The 14,164-nt window shown below is 45.0% G+C and overlaps 1 protein-coding gene across 1 annotated transcript; it reads right to left on the reverse strand.

The window, feature by feature from the left end:
* Positions 1 to 7,425: 7,425 nt before the first annotated feature.
* LOC127632084 (olfactory receptor 51I2-like) lies at positions 7,426 to 8,340 on the reverse strand. Its single transcript, XM_052110562.1, has one exon. The coding sequence runs from the start codon at positions 8,338 to 8,340 to the stop codon at positions 7,426 to 7,428; it is 915 nt and encodes a 304-aa protein (XP_051966522.1).
* Positions 8,341 to 14,164: the final 5,824 nt, after the last annotated feature.

The raw sequence follows: 14,164 nt of genomic DNA on the forward strand, positions 1-14,164 counted from the left end.
GAAGCCCAAGCGAGTAGTACGGGTGAACTGGGAACGTTTGGAGGAGGTCCCTGTCCACGAGATCTTCAACTCACACCGCAAGGGGTGGTAACCCTCGAACACCGTGGTGGACACTGGTAGTCAGGGAAGCCGTCCGACTGAAGAAAGAGGCCTTCCGGGATTTGTTGTCCCGAAGGTCTCCGGAGGCAGTTGCAAGGTACCGACAGGCCCGAAGGGCTGCGGCCTCGGCCGTGAGGGAGGCAAAGCAGTGGGTGTGGGAAAAGTTCGGAGAAGCCATGGAGAAGGACTTTCGGTCCGCACCAAAGTGCTTCTAGAAAACCGTCCGCCACCTTAGGAGGGGGAAACGGGGAACCATCCAAGCTGTATACAGCAAAGATGGGACGCTTTTGACCTCAACCTAGGAGGTTATTGGGCGGTGGAAGGAACACTTTGAAGAACTCCTAAATCCCAACACACCCTCTATGCTAGAGGCAGAGCTGGAGGCTGATGGGGGATCAGATTCTATTTCCCTGGGGGAGGTCACTGAGGTAGTCAAACAACTCAAAGCCCCGGGAATTGATGAGATCCAACCAGAAATGCTGAAAGCTTTGGATGTGGAGAGGGTGTCATGGAAGACACGCCTCTTCAACATTGCATGGAAATCTGGGACAGTGCCTAAGGAGTGGCAGAATGGGGTGGTGGTTCCCCTCTTCAAAAAGGGGGATCAGAGAGTGTGTGCCAACTACAGGGGTATCACACTTCTCAGCCTCCCTGGTAAAGTTTACCCCAAGGTGCTGGAGAGGAGGGTTCGGCCGATTGTCGAACCTCGGATTGAAGAGGAACAATGCGGTTTTCGTCCTGGCCGTGGAACGACGGACCAGATCTTTACTCTCGCAAGGATCCTGGAGGGGGCCTGGGAGTATGCCCATCCGGTCTACATGTGTTTTGTGGATCTGGAGAAGGCGTATGACCGGGTCCCCGGAGAGACTGTGGGAGGTGCTGCGGGAGTACGGGGTGGGGGGGTCCCTTCTTAGGGCGATCCAATCCCTGTACGTCCAAAGCGAGAGCTGTGTCCGGGTCCTCGGCACAAAGTCGAGTTCATTCCATGTGGGGGGTTGTTCTCCGCCAAGGCTGCGCTTTGTCACCAATCCTGTTTGTGATATTCATGGACAGGATATCGAGGCGTAGTCGGGGTGGGGAAGGTGTGCGGTTCGGTGGGCTATGGATCTCATCACTGCTTTTTGCAGATGATGTTGTCTTCATGTCATCATCAGTCCATGACCTTCAGCTCTCACTGGATCGCACCATATACTTCCCATTTCCCATGGAGGGTGAGGGGTGGCGTCTGGCTTAGATCTTAAAGCTTGAACTACCTGTGGGTGTTAGAGTCCAAGATGATGCCTGTCAAGACGGTCATGTCTCAAGCCCTACAACTCGTTTGGCTGGTCACCATCGATCTTATGATGCACTTCTATACTTCATTTAGAAGTTCTGCCACAACATGGAAAGTTCCTGAGGTTTGCTTCCGGGGCGAAGTCTTCCAGGGTCAGGTTCTTTCACTCAGCCTAGCCCTTTTTACCCGCACATTCACAATGCATGATGTAGCGCTGGCTCCTTGCGACTCCGGGACAACTGTATTCTGAATTATGTAGAGGACTGGCTGATCCTAGCGCAGTTCCAGGAACTGGCAGTTCATCACAGGGACATCGTCTTAGCTCATCTATCTCTCTGGGGTTGAGGCTCAATGCCAAGAAAAGCGTCCTCTCTCCCAATCAGAACACTGTCTATCGGGGCATCGTATGGAGTTCAATCACAATGCGGGAGGATTGTGTCCATTCAGATCACCCTGAGCAAAGTCAGGCTAGGTCAAGGTTGCACTGTTATCAGTATCAACGATTTCCAGGTCTCAGGGCGACCACGTCCACGGTGATCCCTCTGGATCTTCTGCTCATGAGACCGTTTTTGTTGTGGCCAAAAGCCAGGGGATTTCTTCCAAGGGCCAAAACCCCTAGGCTAAAAAGGGTTACGCGCCTCAGGCTTCGTTCCATTTCTATGTGGTTCAGACCCCGGTTTTCTGCCTTGGGTCCCACTCTAGGTGCGTCTTGTTGTCGCAGGCTGCTAACGACAGACGCCTCCCTGACGGGCGGGGTAGCGGCCTTAAGTGGTCGTCCAGCTTAAGGGGATAGGAGGGTCGTCAGCTCGGTTGTCACAGTCACTGTCTCGGGTTGATGGCTGTATTTCTGGCCCTGAAATACCTCCTCCTGAGGCTGCCATGTCTTGGTGCGGGTGGACAATACAGCGGTAGCCTCTTACATAAATCATCAAGGAGACCCACGTTCTTGTCAGCTGTATTTCTGACACATCGGGTTCTCCTTAGGGCCCAGGGCAAGCTCCTGTCACTCAGGTCAGTTATATCCCTGGATGCCCGTATATGGGAGCAGATTTATGGTCCAGACAGAAAATACCAATGGGGGAGTTAAGAACTCCACCCTAAGGTAGTAGTTGCCCAGAGTTCGCCAGCAAGGGTTTTTGCCTCTTACTGATAGCACCGCGCTGGCCGAACGGGGCTTGGTTCTCGGAGCTAATCTCTTCCCTCGACGGCTCGCCTTGGGCGATTCCGAACAGGAAGGATCTTCTATCTCAGGCACAGGGCAATATTTCATCCCTGCCCCAAACTGTTTAATCTTTCGTGTTTGGCCCCTAAGGGTACCAACTGAGGGACACAGGGCTCTCTCCTGAGGTTATCGAGACCTTTTTAAATGCCAGGCTTTTTCCACTTGGAACAAGGTTGGGTGAGATCTTAGGGCAGAAGAGGCGCAATGTCTCCTCTACTTCTCCCTGAAATCACCCAGCCCCCTTGGGTCTGGACGTTAAGACACAAACATGACCCAGAATGCGTCTGTATGCGTTTCTTTCCTCGGTTTGTCTGCTCCCGGCAGTCTTGGCGATGTTCACCAGCAAGAGTCTTGCCTACTATTAATAGCACTGCGCTGGCCGAACAGGATATGTTTCTCGGAGTTAATTCCTCTTCTCGACGGCTCGCCTTGGGCGATTCCGAACAGGGAGGACCTTCTCATCCTTGGCCCGAATTGTGAAACATTTCATGTCTGGCCCCTAAGGGTACCAAATGAGGTTCACAGGGTTTTCTCTTGAGGTTATCGAGACCATTTCAAGTGCTAGGGCTCCCTCCACTTGGAACTGATCTGGGTAGATTTTACAGGGCAGAAGAGGACCTCTTCGCCTCTGTTGATAGCACAATGTCTCCTCTACTTCTCCCTGAGTCGCCCAGCAACCCCCCCCAGGAGGGGCTAATCGTAGTAACGCATTCATAGCACAAATGCGCCTGCATGTGTTTCCCTCTACTAAAGTTCTTATTACAGAACCAGCTAACTGCCAGTTTGCTTCAGTTCTGGATTTTCTGTAGAAAGAACTGACAGCGGGCACTTGCCTCGCCACTGCCAGGTTCTATGTGGCCACTGCGGTTTGCCACGGCTTGGTGGGCAGGGTGCCCTCAAAGAGGCATCCTCATTATTGCCCGGGCCTACGAGGCGCGCGGTCAAGCTTCGCCAGTAGGTTTTAGGGCAAACTCTACCAGAGGGCTCTCCTCCTCTAAAATCTTGGTTAGAGGTCTCCCTCTGTAGCAAGTTTGTGATGCGGCAGGTTGTCCTCTCCGCACACATTCATTTGATTTTTCTAGTTTGATGTTCTGCCACTCCGGGCTCTTATTCCCTTGAGTTGACATCTCAAACTCATGTCTGGACAAGTTTGTGATGCGGCAGGCTGGTCCTCTCCGCTCACAGTCATCTGTTTTTATGACAAGTTTGTGTTGCGATAGAGTTCTTTTCGCACACATTCATCGAACTTTATGGGCTAGATGCTTTGCTACTCCGGACTCTTATGTCCTTGAGTCGACATCTCAGCCCATGCCTAAACAAGTTTGTGATGCGGCAGGTTGTCCTCTCTGCACACATTCATTGGACTTTTTTAGTTTGGATTTTCTGCACTCTGGGCTCTTATGCCCTTGAGTCGACATCTCAGCTCATGCCTGAACAAGTTTGTGATGTGGCAGGCTGGTCCTCTCCGCTCACATTCATCAGTTTTTATGACAAGTTTGTGTTGCGATAGGGTTCTCTTCACACACATTCATCGAACTTTATGGGTTAGATGCTTTGCTACTCCAGACTCTTATGTCCTTGAGTCGACATCTCAGTCCATGCCTAAACAAGTTTGTGATGCGGCAGGCTGGTCCTCTCCCCTCACATTCATCAGTTTTTATGTCAAGTTTTTGTTGCGATCGGGTTCTCTTCGCACACATTCATCAAACTTCATGGGTTAGATGCTTTGCTACTCCGGGCTCTTATGCCCTTGAGTCGACATCTCAGCCCATGCCTAAACAAGTTTGTGATGCGGCAGGCTGGTCCTCTCCGCACACATTCATCAAAATGTAACGATTTAGATGTTTTTGCTACTCCGGGCTCTTATGCCCTTGAGTCGACATCTCAAGCTAATGTCTGAGACCTCTCGTGTTTTTGTGAGTACACTGCACAACCTTAGGGGTCTGGACAGCCCCAAGTGCGGCGCCGTGGGTATTGCGTTCCCCGTAGCGCTTAGCAGCGCAGCATCATAGTGAAGCTTTTTGTAAAGGGAACGTCTCGGGTTACATGTGTAACCCTTGTTCCCTGAAAAAAGCGCTGGGACGTCCCAGGACTGCTCTTCAAAAATAAGTATGTGACAACACCTGGTGATGTATCCATTTATAGCCTGGCCGCAGGTGCATCTAATGATTACATCAGCCGAGGCTATAAATCCCGGTCAATGTTCGTTGACGTGCTGCACACATTATTCAGCTCGGTCACAACTAGGGTTGTTCCCCTTAGCGCTTAGCAGCGCAGCATCTCATTCTGCTTTTTTTCAGGGAACAAGGGTTACACATGTAACCCGAGACGTTATAGTTACATGCTATTTTTTTATCTTGTTTATAATTCTGTTTTTTATAATTCTGTTAGCTTTCTTATTTATTTTATTTTCAAAAGGTAGAATTTTTTTACACATACTTCAATAAAATAAATGGTTTCAAGTTTCAATTGTAGTAAAGTTTTTGCTAAAAAATATATAGATAAATAAAATAGTATTATCTGTTTTCACTGATAATAGTAATTGTGTAATACTGTAATACTGTGAAACCGTGATATTTTTGGAGATGGTTATCATACCGTGAAAATCTCATACCATTGCAACCCTACTCGGGGCAGATGCACTGGCACACAGCTGGCCCTCGGGGCTGCGCAAGTACGCATTTCCCCCAGTGAGCCTTCTTGCACAGGTGCTGTGCAAGGTCAGGGAGGACGAGGAGCAAGTCACCCTAGTGGCTCCCTACTGGCCCACCCGGGCCTGGTTCTCGGACCTCGTACTCCTCTGAGGAAAAACCTTCTTTCTCAGGGACGGGGAATGCTCTGGCATCCACAACCAGACCTCTGGAACCTCCACGTCTGGCCCCTGGATGGGACGTGGAAGATCTAGCTGGTCTACCACCTGCCATCGTAGACACGATCAACCAAGCCAGAGCCCCCTCTACCAGGCAACTTTATGCCCTGAAGTGGTGCTTGTTCACAAATTTGTGCTCTTCCCGGGCTGAAGACCCACAGAAGTGCGCAGTTAGGTCAGTGCTCTTATTCCTGCAGGAGAGGCTGGAGGGGAGGCTGTCTCCTTATACCTTGAAGGTGTATGTTGCTGCTATCGCGGCCCACCTCGACGCAGTATACAGCAAGTTTTGGGTAAGCACGACTTAATCATTAGGTTCCTAAGAGGCGCCCGGAGGTTAAATCTTCCCGGCCAAGCCTGTTCCCCTCCTGGGATCTCTCAGTGGTCCTTGCGGGCCTTCAGAGACCCACCTTCGAGCCGCTAGAATCAGTTTGACTCAGGGCCCTCTCTCTAAAGACTGCCCTGCTGATCGCGCTCACCTCCATCAAGAGGGTCGTGAACCTGCAAGCGTTCTCTGTCAGCGACACTTGCCTTACCTGTTCGGTCTGGCAGACACACATGTGATCCTAAGACCGCGACCGGGCTACGTGCCCAGGGTTCCTACCACGCCCTTCAGAGACCAGGTAGTGAACCTGCAAGTGCTGCCCCGGAAGGAGTCATACCCAGCCCCTTCGTTATCTCTGCTGAGGTAAAACTGTGCGCCTTCTCTCCCAGGAGATCCCGTTCATTTGTATCCCTGGATGACTCCTCCCTGGCACTGTGGGTCCGCAATTCAGTGGAGGAATTCGCTGACCCAATCCACTGCGGGTACTCAAATCTACCCTGTACTGGAATAGGTGCTCCACAGGATGGGACTCCTGTGTGGACTCCTCCTGTGTGTATTTTACGTGGTACGGTCCCCTTACGAGTGGACCCACATCTCCCTTAGGCAGTTTCAGCTGCCCTCCGGTCGCTGTGTTGTAGAAACTCCCCCCTCCTTGAGGCTGGATCTACCACCACGCCATTTTTCCGCATGTGACATGAGTGGCCCATGTGATGTATTTCGCCACTTTTACCTCCCCTTTCCTGGGCAGGTGTGGGTCTTTTCCCCCAGAGTGAATGAGACGTTGTGTCCTCCCAGCCACGTTGCTGAGCCGAGCCACTGTGGTGGCCGGACCATTTCCGGCTCCTCAGAAAAATCCTGAATGAACTTGATGTATTTCCCTGCCTTTTATACCCGTATGTCCGGGGCGGGGTATGGAAATACTGTCTGCCTACTTCTCATTGGCCTTTTTTCATAGATCAGAGGCATATTCGGCGCTCAAGAGAGACCCTTAGTGTCACTTCTTCGACACACGGTCTCGTTCCCTCCATCAGGGAACGGAGGTTACATACATAACTTAGACGTTATCTATACCAATTGTGTTGATATTTTAGTGATGGTTAATTCTCAGCTGTATTTATACTAAATATACTGTATATATCGTGAGCATATCACAAACATAATCATTTTAAAATTCCATAAAAGAGTGATACTAATAAATACATGTGAACTGGTGAATTATTTTTGAATATTCAGTAATAGTTTTCTTTGTAGGGCAAAGAAAGAGAAATACAAATTATAGACACCAATAATTTTATTTAAATATTAAATTTCAGATTTTCTAAAAAAACATTTCAATTTTAAACCCTCACTGAAACAAATATAGTTTTTAAAAGTTTCACATTTCTCAAAAGCATGAGATCTGTACTTTATGTTATTCATGTGTGCTCATATATGATGCCCTTTTACATTTTTTAAAAGTTAATGCATTCAAATAGCATAGACCAATCTTTGTCTACATTTGAACAACTTTTTGAGTGTTTCTAACACTGACAGAGAAAAAAATAGCATTTAGTGCATGGCTTTATAAAGCTCTGAAAAATTGGACTGTCATCTTAAAATATAAATAACTGTATAACATTTTAAAACAGAAACAGGATAGTTTATCTAAAGGCTTTTATAAGGCATATAATTTTTTTGCGAATATCAGGAAAGTTTAAACCATAAACAAGAGGGTTTACAAATGGTGGTACAATAAGAAACTCGAGTGAAAGTACAACAGTCAAGCCTAAAGGAAGCTCCCCAATCACAAATCGACTCAAAGTGAGCTCACAAAAAATGGCAATTGAGAAATTTAAAAGGATCACTATGTGTGGAACACAAGTTTGATAAGCTTTGCTCTTGATCTCTCGTGAGCTTCTTTGACAAATGATAAGAATTTTAACATAGGAATATATAATGAAAGTCAAAGGGAAGAAAACAGTTGTGACTGTTACAATTAGGCCATAAATATTAATAATATTGCTGTTCACACAAGAGAGCTTGACAGTTTCATAGTTGTGGCAGTATACCTTCAGCAATTTATTACCACAGAGTGTCAGTCTGGTAGTTAAAAGAGCAGCAATACCAACAAAGATCATTGGAAACATCCAGTTTAATATGATCAAAATGGTTAGAAACCTGGGTGTAAAAATGTTGTGGTATTGCAAAGGTTTGCTGATCGCAACAAGCCTATCAAATGCCATTAGCATTAATATTGTAAACTCATATGCTGCATATGTGTAAATAACAACACTCTGTAAGAGACATGCTTCACGGGAGATTGTGTGTGTATCAGACAGCAGATCTGCCAGTAACCTTGGGAAAAAGCCAGCTGTACCATACACAGAGTTGATAGACAAACAAGAAATCAGAATGTACATCGGTTGATGCAGTGTCCTTTCCAGAAATACTGCAAGAATAATAAGGACATTGAAATATACAACAGCACAGTAAAAAATTAATCCCAAACTGAAGAAAGCATATCTTATGTACCCAAGATCTTTAAACAACACGAAGTAAAATGTTCCATTATCCATTTTCTTACACAAAGTATGCCTTCATTGACCTGAGGAGGGAAGAAATCATAGTTTGTATGATTTTTTAATACATCTTAAAAATAAAAAAGATTTTAGCCTCAATGTATAACACATATTATATGATGTGACCTGAAAAGAGTGTGTAAATTATTCAATTATTTTAAAAATATACATGGAAGACATCAGTGAATAGCTTTAAATATCATTTTTATAATCAAATTCAGGCAACAAGAACCACAAACAATTTTTGCCTTCTGTGATAATCTCCAAAATTACCATTATTTAATATGCAGGGAATCAGTAATACCTGTGTTGTGTTTTAGAAGAGCTGTGGGTCACCAAATGCTAGTATATTTATAGTGTTAAACATGTCTCAGGAGGGCTCACTGGTGTGGCTTTGCATCAACATTACTGGCACCACCACCACTAAGAGGATAAAATGGTCAAATGTTTACAAAATTTGTGTAACACTTAAAGCAACAATGCAAATTACACAAAGATAACACATATTCACATAACCTTTCCACAAAGTCAAAATTACAGTTTTGTAGCTTGAAGTCCAGTTATTTTGTAGTTATTTTGTTTCCTCTATGATGGTGTTCTCTTAAATGTTGAGAAAATTGACTGAATATTGATATCATAACCACTGACGATCTGTGATTGTGTGCATGTACAACGCCAACTCCGAAAAATTTGGGACAGTATGAAAAATGTCAATAAAAACAAAAATAAATCACCCTTTGCTATATTGAAAGCTATCCATTATATGATGTTTTACCTTGTGAATTTCATTGTTTGTTTTTTTAAATGTACATTCATTTCAAATCAGATGAATGCAACACGCTTCAAAAACAGTTGGGACAGTCAAGTGTTTACCACCGTGAAACATCACCATTTCACATCAACATTTACTTGTACAGTGCACTGAAGAAGAAAAAAGTTATTTCATAGGCAATGTTCTGTATTTTTGTATTTTTTTTTTTTTCAGAATTGTCATTTTTTCCATAAAACAATGAAATGCCTGTTGTTTACAGATATTTGCCATAATTTAACATTTTACCCTTTAATAATTACAGGTAATTAACCATAATTTGAGATTACATCAATATTATGTTTTTTAATGGCAATTTATAGTACTTATACAGATTCAGAAATGTAATTTTACATACAATGTGAAGTAATATTTGACAGATTTTTCCTGTCTATGATAAATAAATTCATGTAAAATTACAGAAACTAGATTTTATGGATTTATGCCATTTGTGGAGGAAGGACTAGATGTCATGGTACCCTGTAAAAAAAATGGCCCTTTATTTTTTGGCTAATAACTGGACAAATGACACTGCCACTGCATCTACTGTACCAGCCTGGTCACATGACACTTGTTACAGTATATAATACACACCAGTACATGGAAGAGTTGCACCACCACTTGAGAACAACCTTCATGTTCACCCAGCAACAACTCCAGAAAAGCGCAGAAGGCCGGAAGGCCTATTATGAACAAAAGGCATCTCAAGAACAACTCAGTGTGGGTGACAAAGTCTGGTACTTCAATTTCACACAATCATGCCAAACAGCCTCCCACCGCATGTCACAGAAATTCCTGCCTCACTGGACTGGCCCTCATGAGATTGTTAATAAACTCACCCCAGTCGCTTACAGAATCAAGATTTGTCGGGGACTGAAAGAACCAATCTTCAAATGGGTCCACCGAAACCAAATCCGGAGGCACACAGGCTCCATCATGCTAGAGAAGGGAGCTGATTTAGACTAAAATCACACTTAAACTTCATCACAGACAAATCATACATACACTGTACCACAAAAAAGAGAAAACTTAACACATTCATTACACAGGATTGACTCCTTACAGCCAACTATTTGCGAGCTACCCTGAACCCAATTGGGGTTTCAAAAAGCTCCACTCATATTAAGTCCATGTCACTCTTTTCTTGAATTATATGGCAGACAAGGAAAGGTCCCAACCAAAATTAAGAACTTAACACTGATTATCCATGGTTATCCTCAATACTCACAGCATTATTTTGAACCAAACAATTCAATCCGTAAATCAATTATTTTCCATCATAAAAAAACGACCATCCAGAGACTCAAATGGTCAATCTACTAATGTCCGAAATGCTGCGTGAAGTATGTTCGTCTATTGACAATTTGGCTATAGGTAGGATTCCACTATACCTTGTACCCCTTAGCCTGGCCCAAAAAATAACAGCTTCCGCAAACTCAAGCCCAGCTAATCCCATTTAGGCCAACCTTGCTTACTCTCCGGGTAGCTCGATCACTCTATATGTGGACCCTGAACAGTGTGAGCTGGCGTTACGTCTTAACTTACCCATCATAGAAACCAACATAATTTACTGGCTTAAGGACGTTGTTAATGTTGGATTCTGGCTGGGGGACACCCTTGTTCAAATACACACACTGCCCATAGTAGCCTATCATGACAGCCAAAAACAGCTGTACCTCGCACCAAATTTGCAAATGTTTACCCTAACCTCCGGGAAGGGGGGGGGGGAGTAAGTCAGGCCGGTTGGTTCTCCAGTCTGAATAGGGCATTGGGATATTTGTCGAGGAGGAGGGCGTGGCCAGGCCATGAGGGAGCATACCTGATGCTGAGTTGCCAAATTAGTGGGAGAGAGAGATAAGGAGCACCCAAGGATGCCAGAGAGAGAGAGAGAGAGAGAGAGAGAGAGACAAACACAGCTCTTTGTGTTTCTCTCTCTCTGGCATCACCGGCTTCTCCCCATCTCTCTCACTCGCTGATTGAAGCAACTCAGCTCCAGACTTGCACCCTCGCAGCCCGGCCACAGCCTCCTCCTCATCACAGGAAAAAAGTCTCATTCAGGTTGTGTCTATGCCTATTGGGTCTGATGGCCTCAAGGGTGTCAGTCACTCCTTTGGGACTACAGTGAATAAGAGAGTTTTAGCATTGGATTGCAGTGCAGCACTTGTGTCCTCATCATCACTTAAATTGCAGAGTAAAAGTGACTTCAGAGGGGATGCTCCCTCTCCATTTCTGGAGAATTCCTGCTTTCCTTCACAGAAAGTGGTGATGACAAGACATGAGCATCACTCACATGTTGGGGCATGGTCGGCAGATAGTGAATACTCTTTATATGAATAACTCTTGAATAACTCTTTCTGGAGTTACTTACAGTGCTTCTAGCAATGAAGCACTTTGTACAGTTCCTTCAAGGCCACAATGTCCTAGTCAGATTGGACAACACGACAACAATGTCATACATAAACAGACGAGGGCATGCATTCACAGTAGCTACACAGCCTCGCACAACAGCTGATTGTGTGGAGTGGTGCGTGTTTTCTCTCATGACGGGTGACAAATGTTCCAGGAGTGATGAATATGGGGCGGATCTCCTGTCCAGGGGAAATCCTCTTTATTGAGAATGAAGACTTCACCCCCAGGTGAGTCAGCTAGGGGAGAGAAACTGCCTATCTTCTGTAGATCTCTTCGCATTGGACAAAAACGCTCATTGCCCTCTGTTCTTATCTATGGTGAGAGACAGTGCTGCATTGGGTGTTGTTGATCTAGTGCATCCCTGGCCAAACGTGCTACTTTACAAGTTTCCTCAACTGAGTTTGATCATTCCAACTAAAAAAAAAAGAGTAAGAGAATATGTACACTCAGTCATACTGATCGTCCAAACTTGCCAGGAAACTGTGGCTGTTGGAGATAATTCAACTTTTATGCGCCCAGCCTTGGAAGATACCACTGCGCAGGGATCTCCTGTTGCAAGCGCGGTGGGAAATAATTCACCCCTCCCGGACTGAGTAGCTCTTTGGGCCTGTCTCGTGAGAGGCTAAATTTGAGAGTCACGGGTTACCCCCCAAGGTGATTGAAATTATTCAGAACATCAGAGCTGCTTAAACGCACTCCGCATATGACCTGATATGGGTTGTGTTTGAGTAGTTGTGTGCACAAAGACACATTGTTCCATTTTTATGTTCAGTGGAAGATGTTTTGTGTTTTCTGCTAGATAAAGGCAAAGCCTTTTCTACTGTCAAGGTTTATCTCACTGTCATATCAACATGTCATGTGGGAATAGACTCAGATACAATGGGTCAACATCTGCTTGTTTGCAGGTTTATGAGCGGTGCAAAACTTATTATTGGCCATAACATATTCAAAGCAGGTTAGTGAACTACATGCTTTGTCAATTCATCACTCTTGTACACGCTTTGTGGTGGATTTATAGAGAGTGTCTCTTAAAATTAATCCATCCTTTGTGCCTAAGGTGACTGACTCTTTGGTCAGCTGTAAGTCGATGGATTTGCTATCTTTTCACCTGATGCCTTTTTCCTCACCAGAGGATAAGTGGTTTCACTGTTTGTGTCCAGTTCATACTCTACATTTGTACGTGGAAAGAATGAAGGCATTGAGGAAGAGTAATCAGCTTCTTGTTTCTTGGGCTGATTCATGTAAGGGCAGACCCTTATTACGTCAGCACCTGTCTCATTGGATAGTAGAGGCTATTATATTGTTATAATAGTTTGGGGCTGCGACATTTGGAGCGCTTGAGTGCTCATTCTACCAGAGGCATGGCTAAGTTGTGGACGCTGTTTAAAAGCATTTCAGTCCAGGACATTTGGACAGCTAAGAGTTGGTAATCGCCTCACATATTTGTCCAATTTTATTTACTCGATATCACAGAGCCATCATTGGCTCATTCAGTCCTTGGTGTGGGTAGTCAATCTGCCAATGTGTAAAAAATACAAATCAACAATAACACAGTGAAGCACAAGTTTGTCATTTAGTTCCCCCTATCCATTCTTTGCAAATTGATTGGCAGTGTTGTAGTCAAGACCACCTAAACCGAGACCAAGCCAAGACCAAGACCAGAATGTACTGAGGCCGAGACAAGACAAAGACTTCGTGGGGTTGAGACCAAGTCAAGGCCAAGACAAGGCAGGGCCACACTGCATGACACATTTACGATAAAATGTGGAACATGCAAACCATAGGCACTCCTCAAATTGATCTGAAAGATCCACATTCCCATAAAAACACCCACAGAAAACAAATGAAGATTCCTCTTCATTCACCTATTTTATTACCACATACTATATATATACACTCACCTAAAGGATTATTAGGAACACCGGTTCAATTTCTCATTAATGCAATTATCTAATCAACCAATCACATGGCAGTTGCTTCAATGCATTTAGGGGTGTGGTCCTGGTCAAGACAATCTCCTGAACTCCAAACTGAATGTCAGAATGGGAAAGAAAGGTGATTTAAGCAATTTTGAGCGTGGCATGGTTGTTGGTGCCAGACGGGCCGGTCTGAGTATTTCACAATCTGCTCAGTTACTGGGATTTTCACACATAACCATTTCTAGGGTTTACAAAGAATGGTGTGAAAAGGGAAAAACATCCAGTATGCGGCAGAAAATGCCTTGTTGATGCTAGAGGTCAGAGGAGAATGGGCCGACTGATTCAAGCTGATAGAAGAGCAACTTTGCCTGAAATAACCACTCGTTACAACCGAGGTATGCAGCAAAGCATTTGTGAAGCCACAACACGCTCAACCTTGAGGCGAATGGGCTACAACAGCAGAAGACCCCACCGGGTACCACTCATCTCCACTACAAATAGGAAAAAGAGGCTACAATTTGCAAGAGCTCACCAAAATTGGACAGTTGAAGACTGGAAAAATGTTGCCTGGTCTGATGAGTCTCGATTTCTGTTGAGACATTCAGATGGTAGAGTCAGAATTTGCGTAAACAGAATGAGAACATGGCTCCATCATGCCTTGTTACCACTGTGCAGGCTGGTGGTG

Source organism: Xyrauchen texanus, chromosome 38 (assembly GCF_025860055.1).
Source record: "Xyrauchen texanus isolate HMW12.3.18 chromosome 38, RBS_HiC_50CHRs, whole genome shotgun sequence".
Taxonomy (NCBI): Eukaryota; Metazoa; Chordata; class Actinopteri; order Cypriniformes; family Catostomidae; genus Xyrauchen; species Xyrauchen texanus.

Coding starts and splice junctions, on each gene's coding strand:
- LOC127632084 (XM_052110562.1), bottom strand. CDS start 8,340: ATGGATAATGGAACATTTTACTTCGTGTTGTTTAAAGATCTTGGGTAC.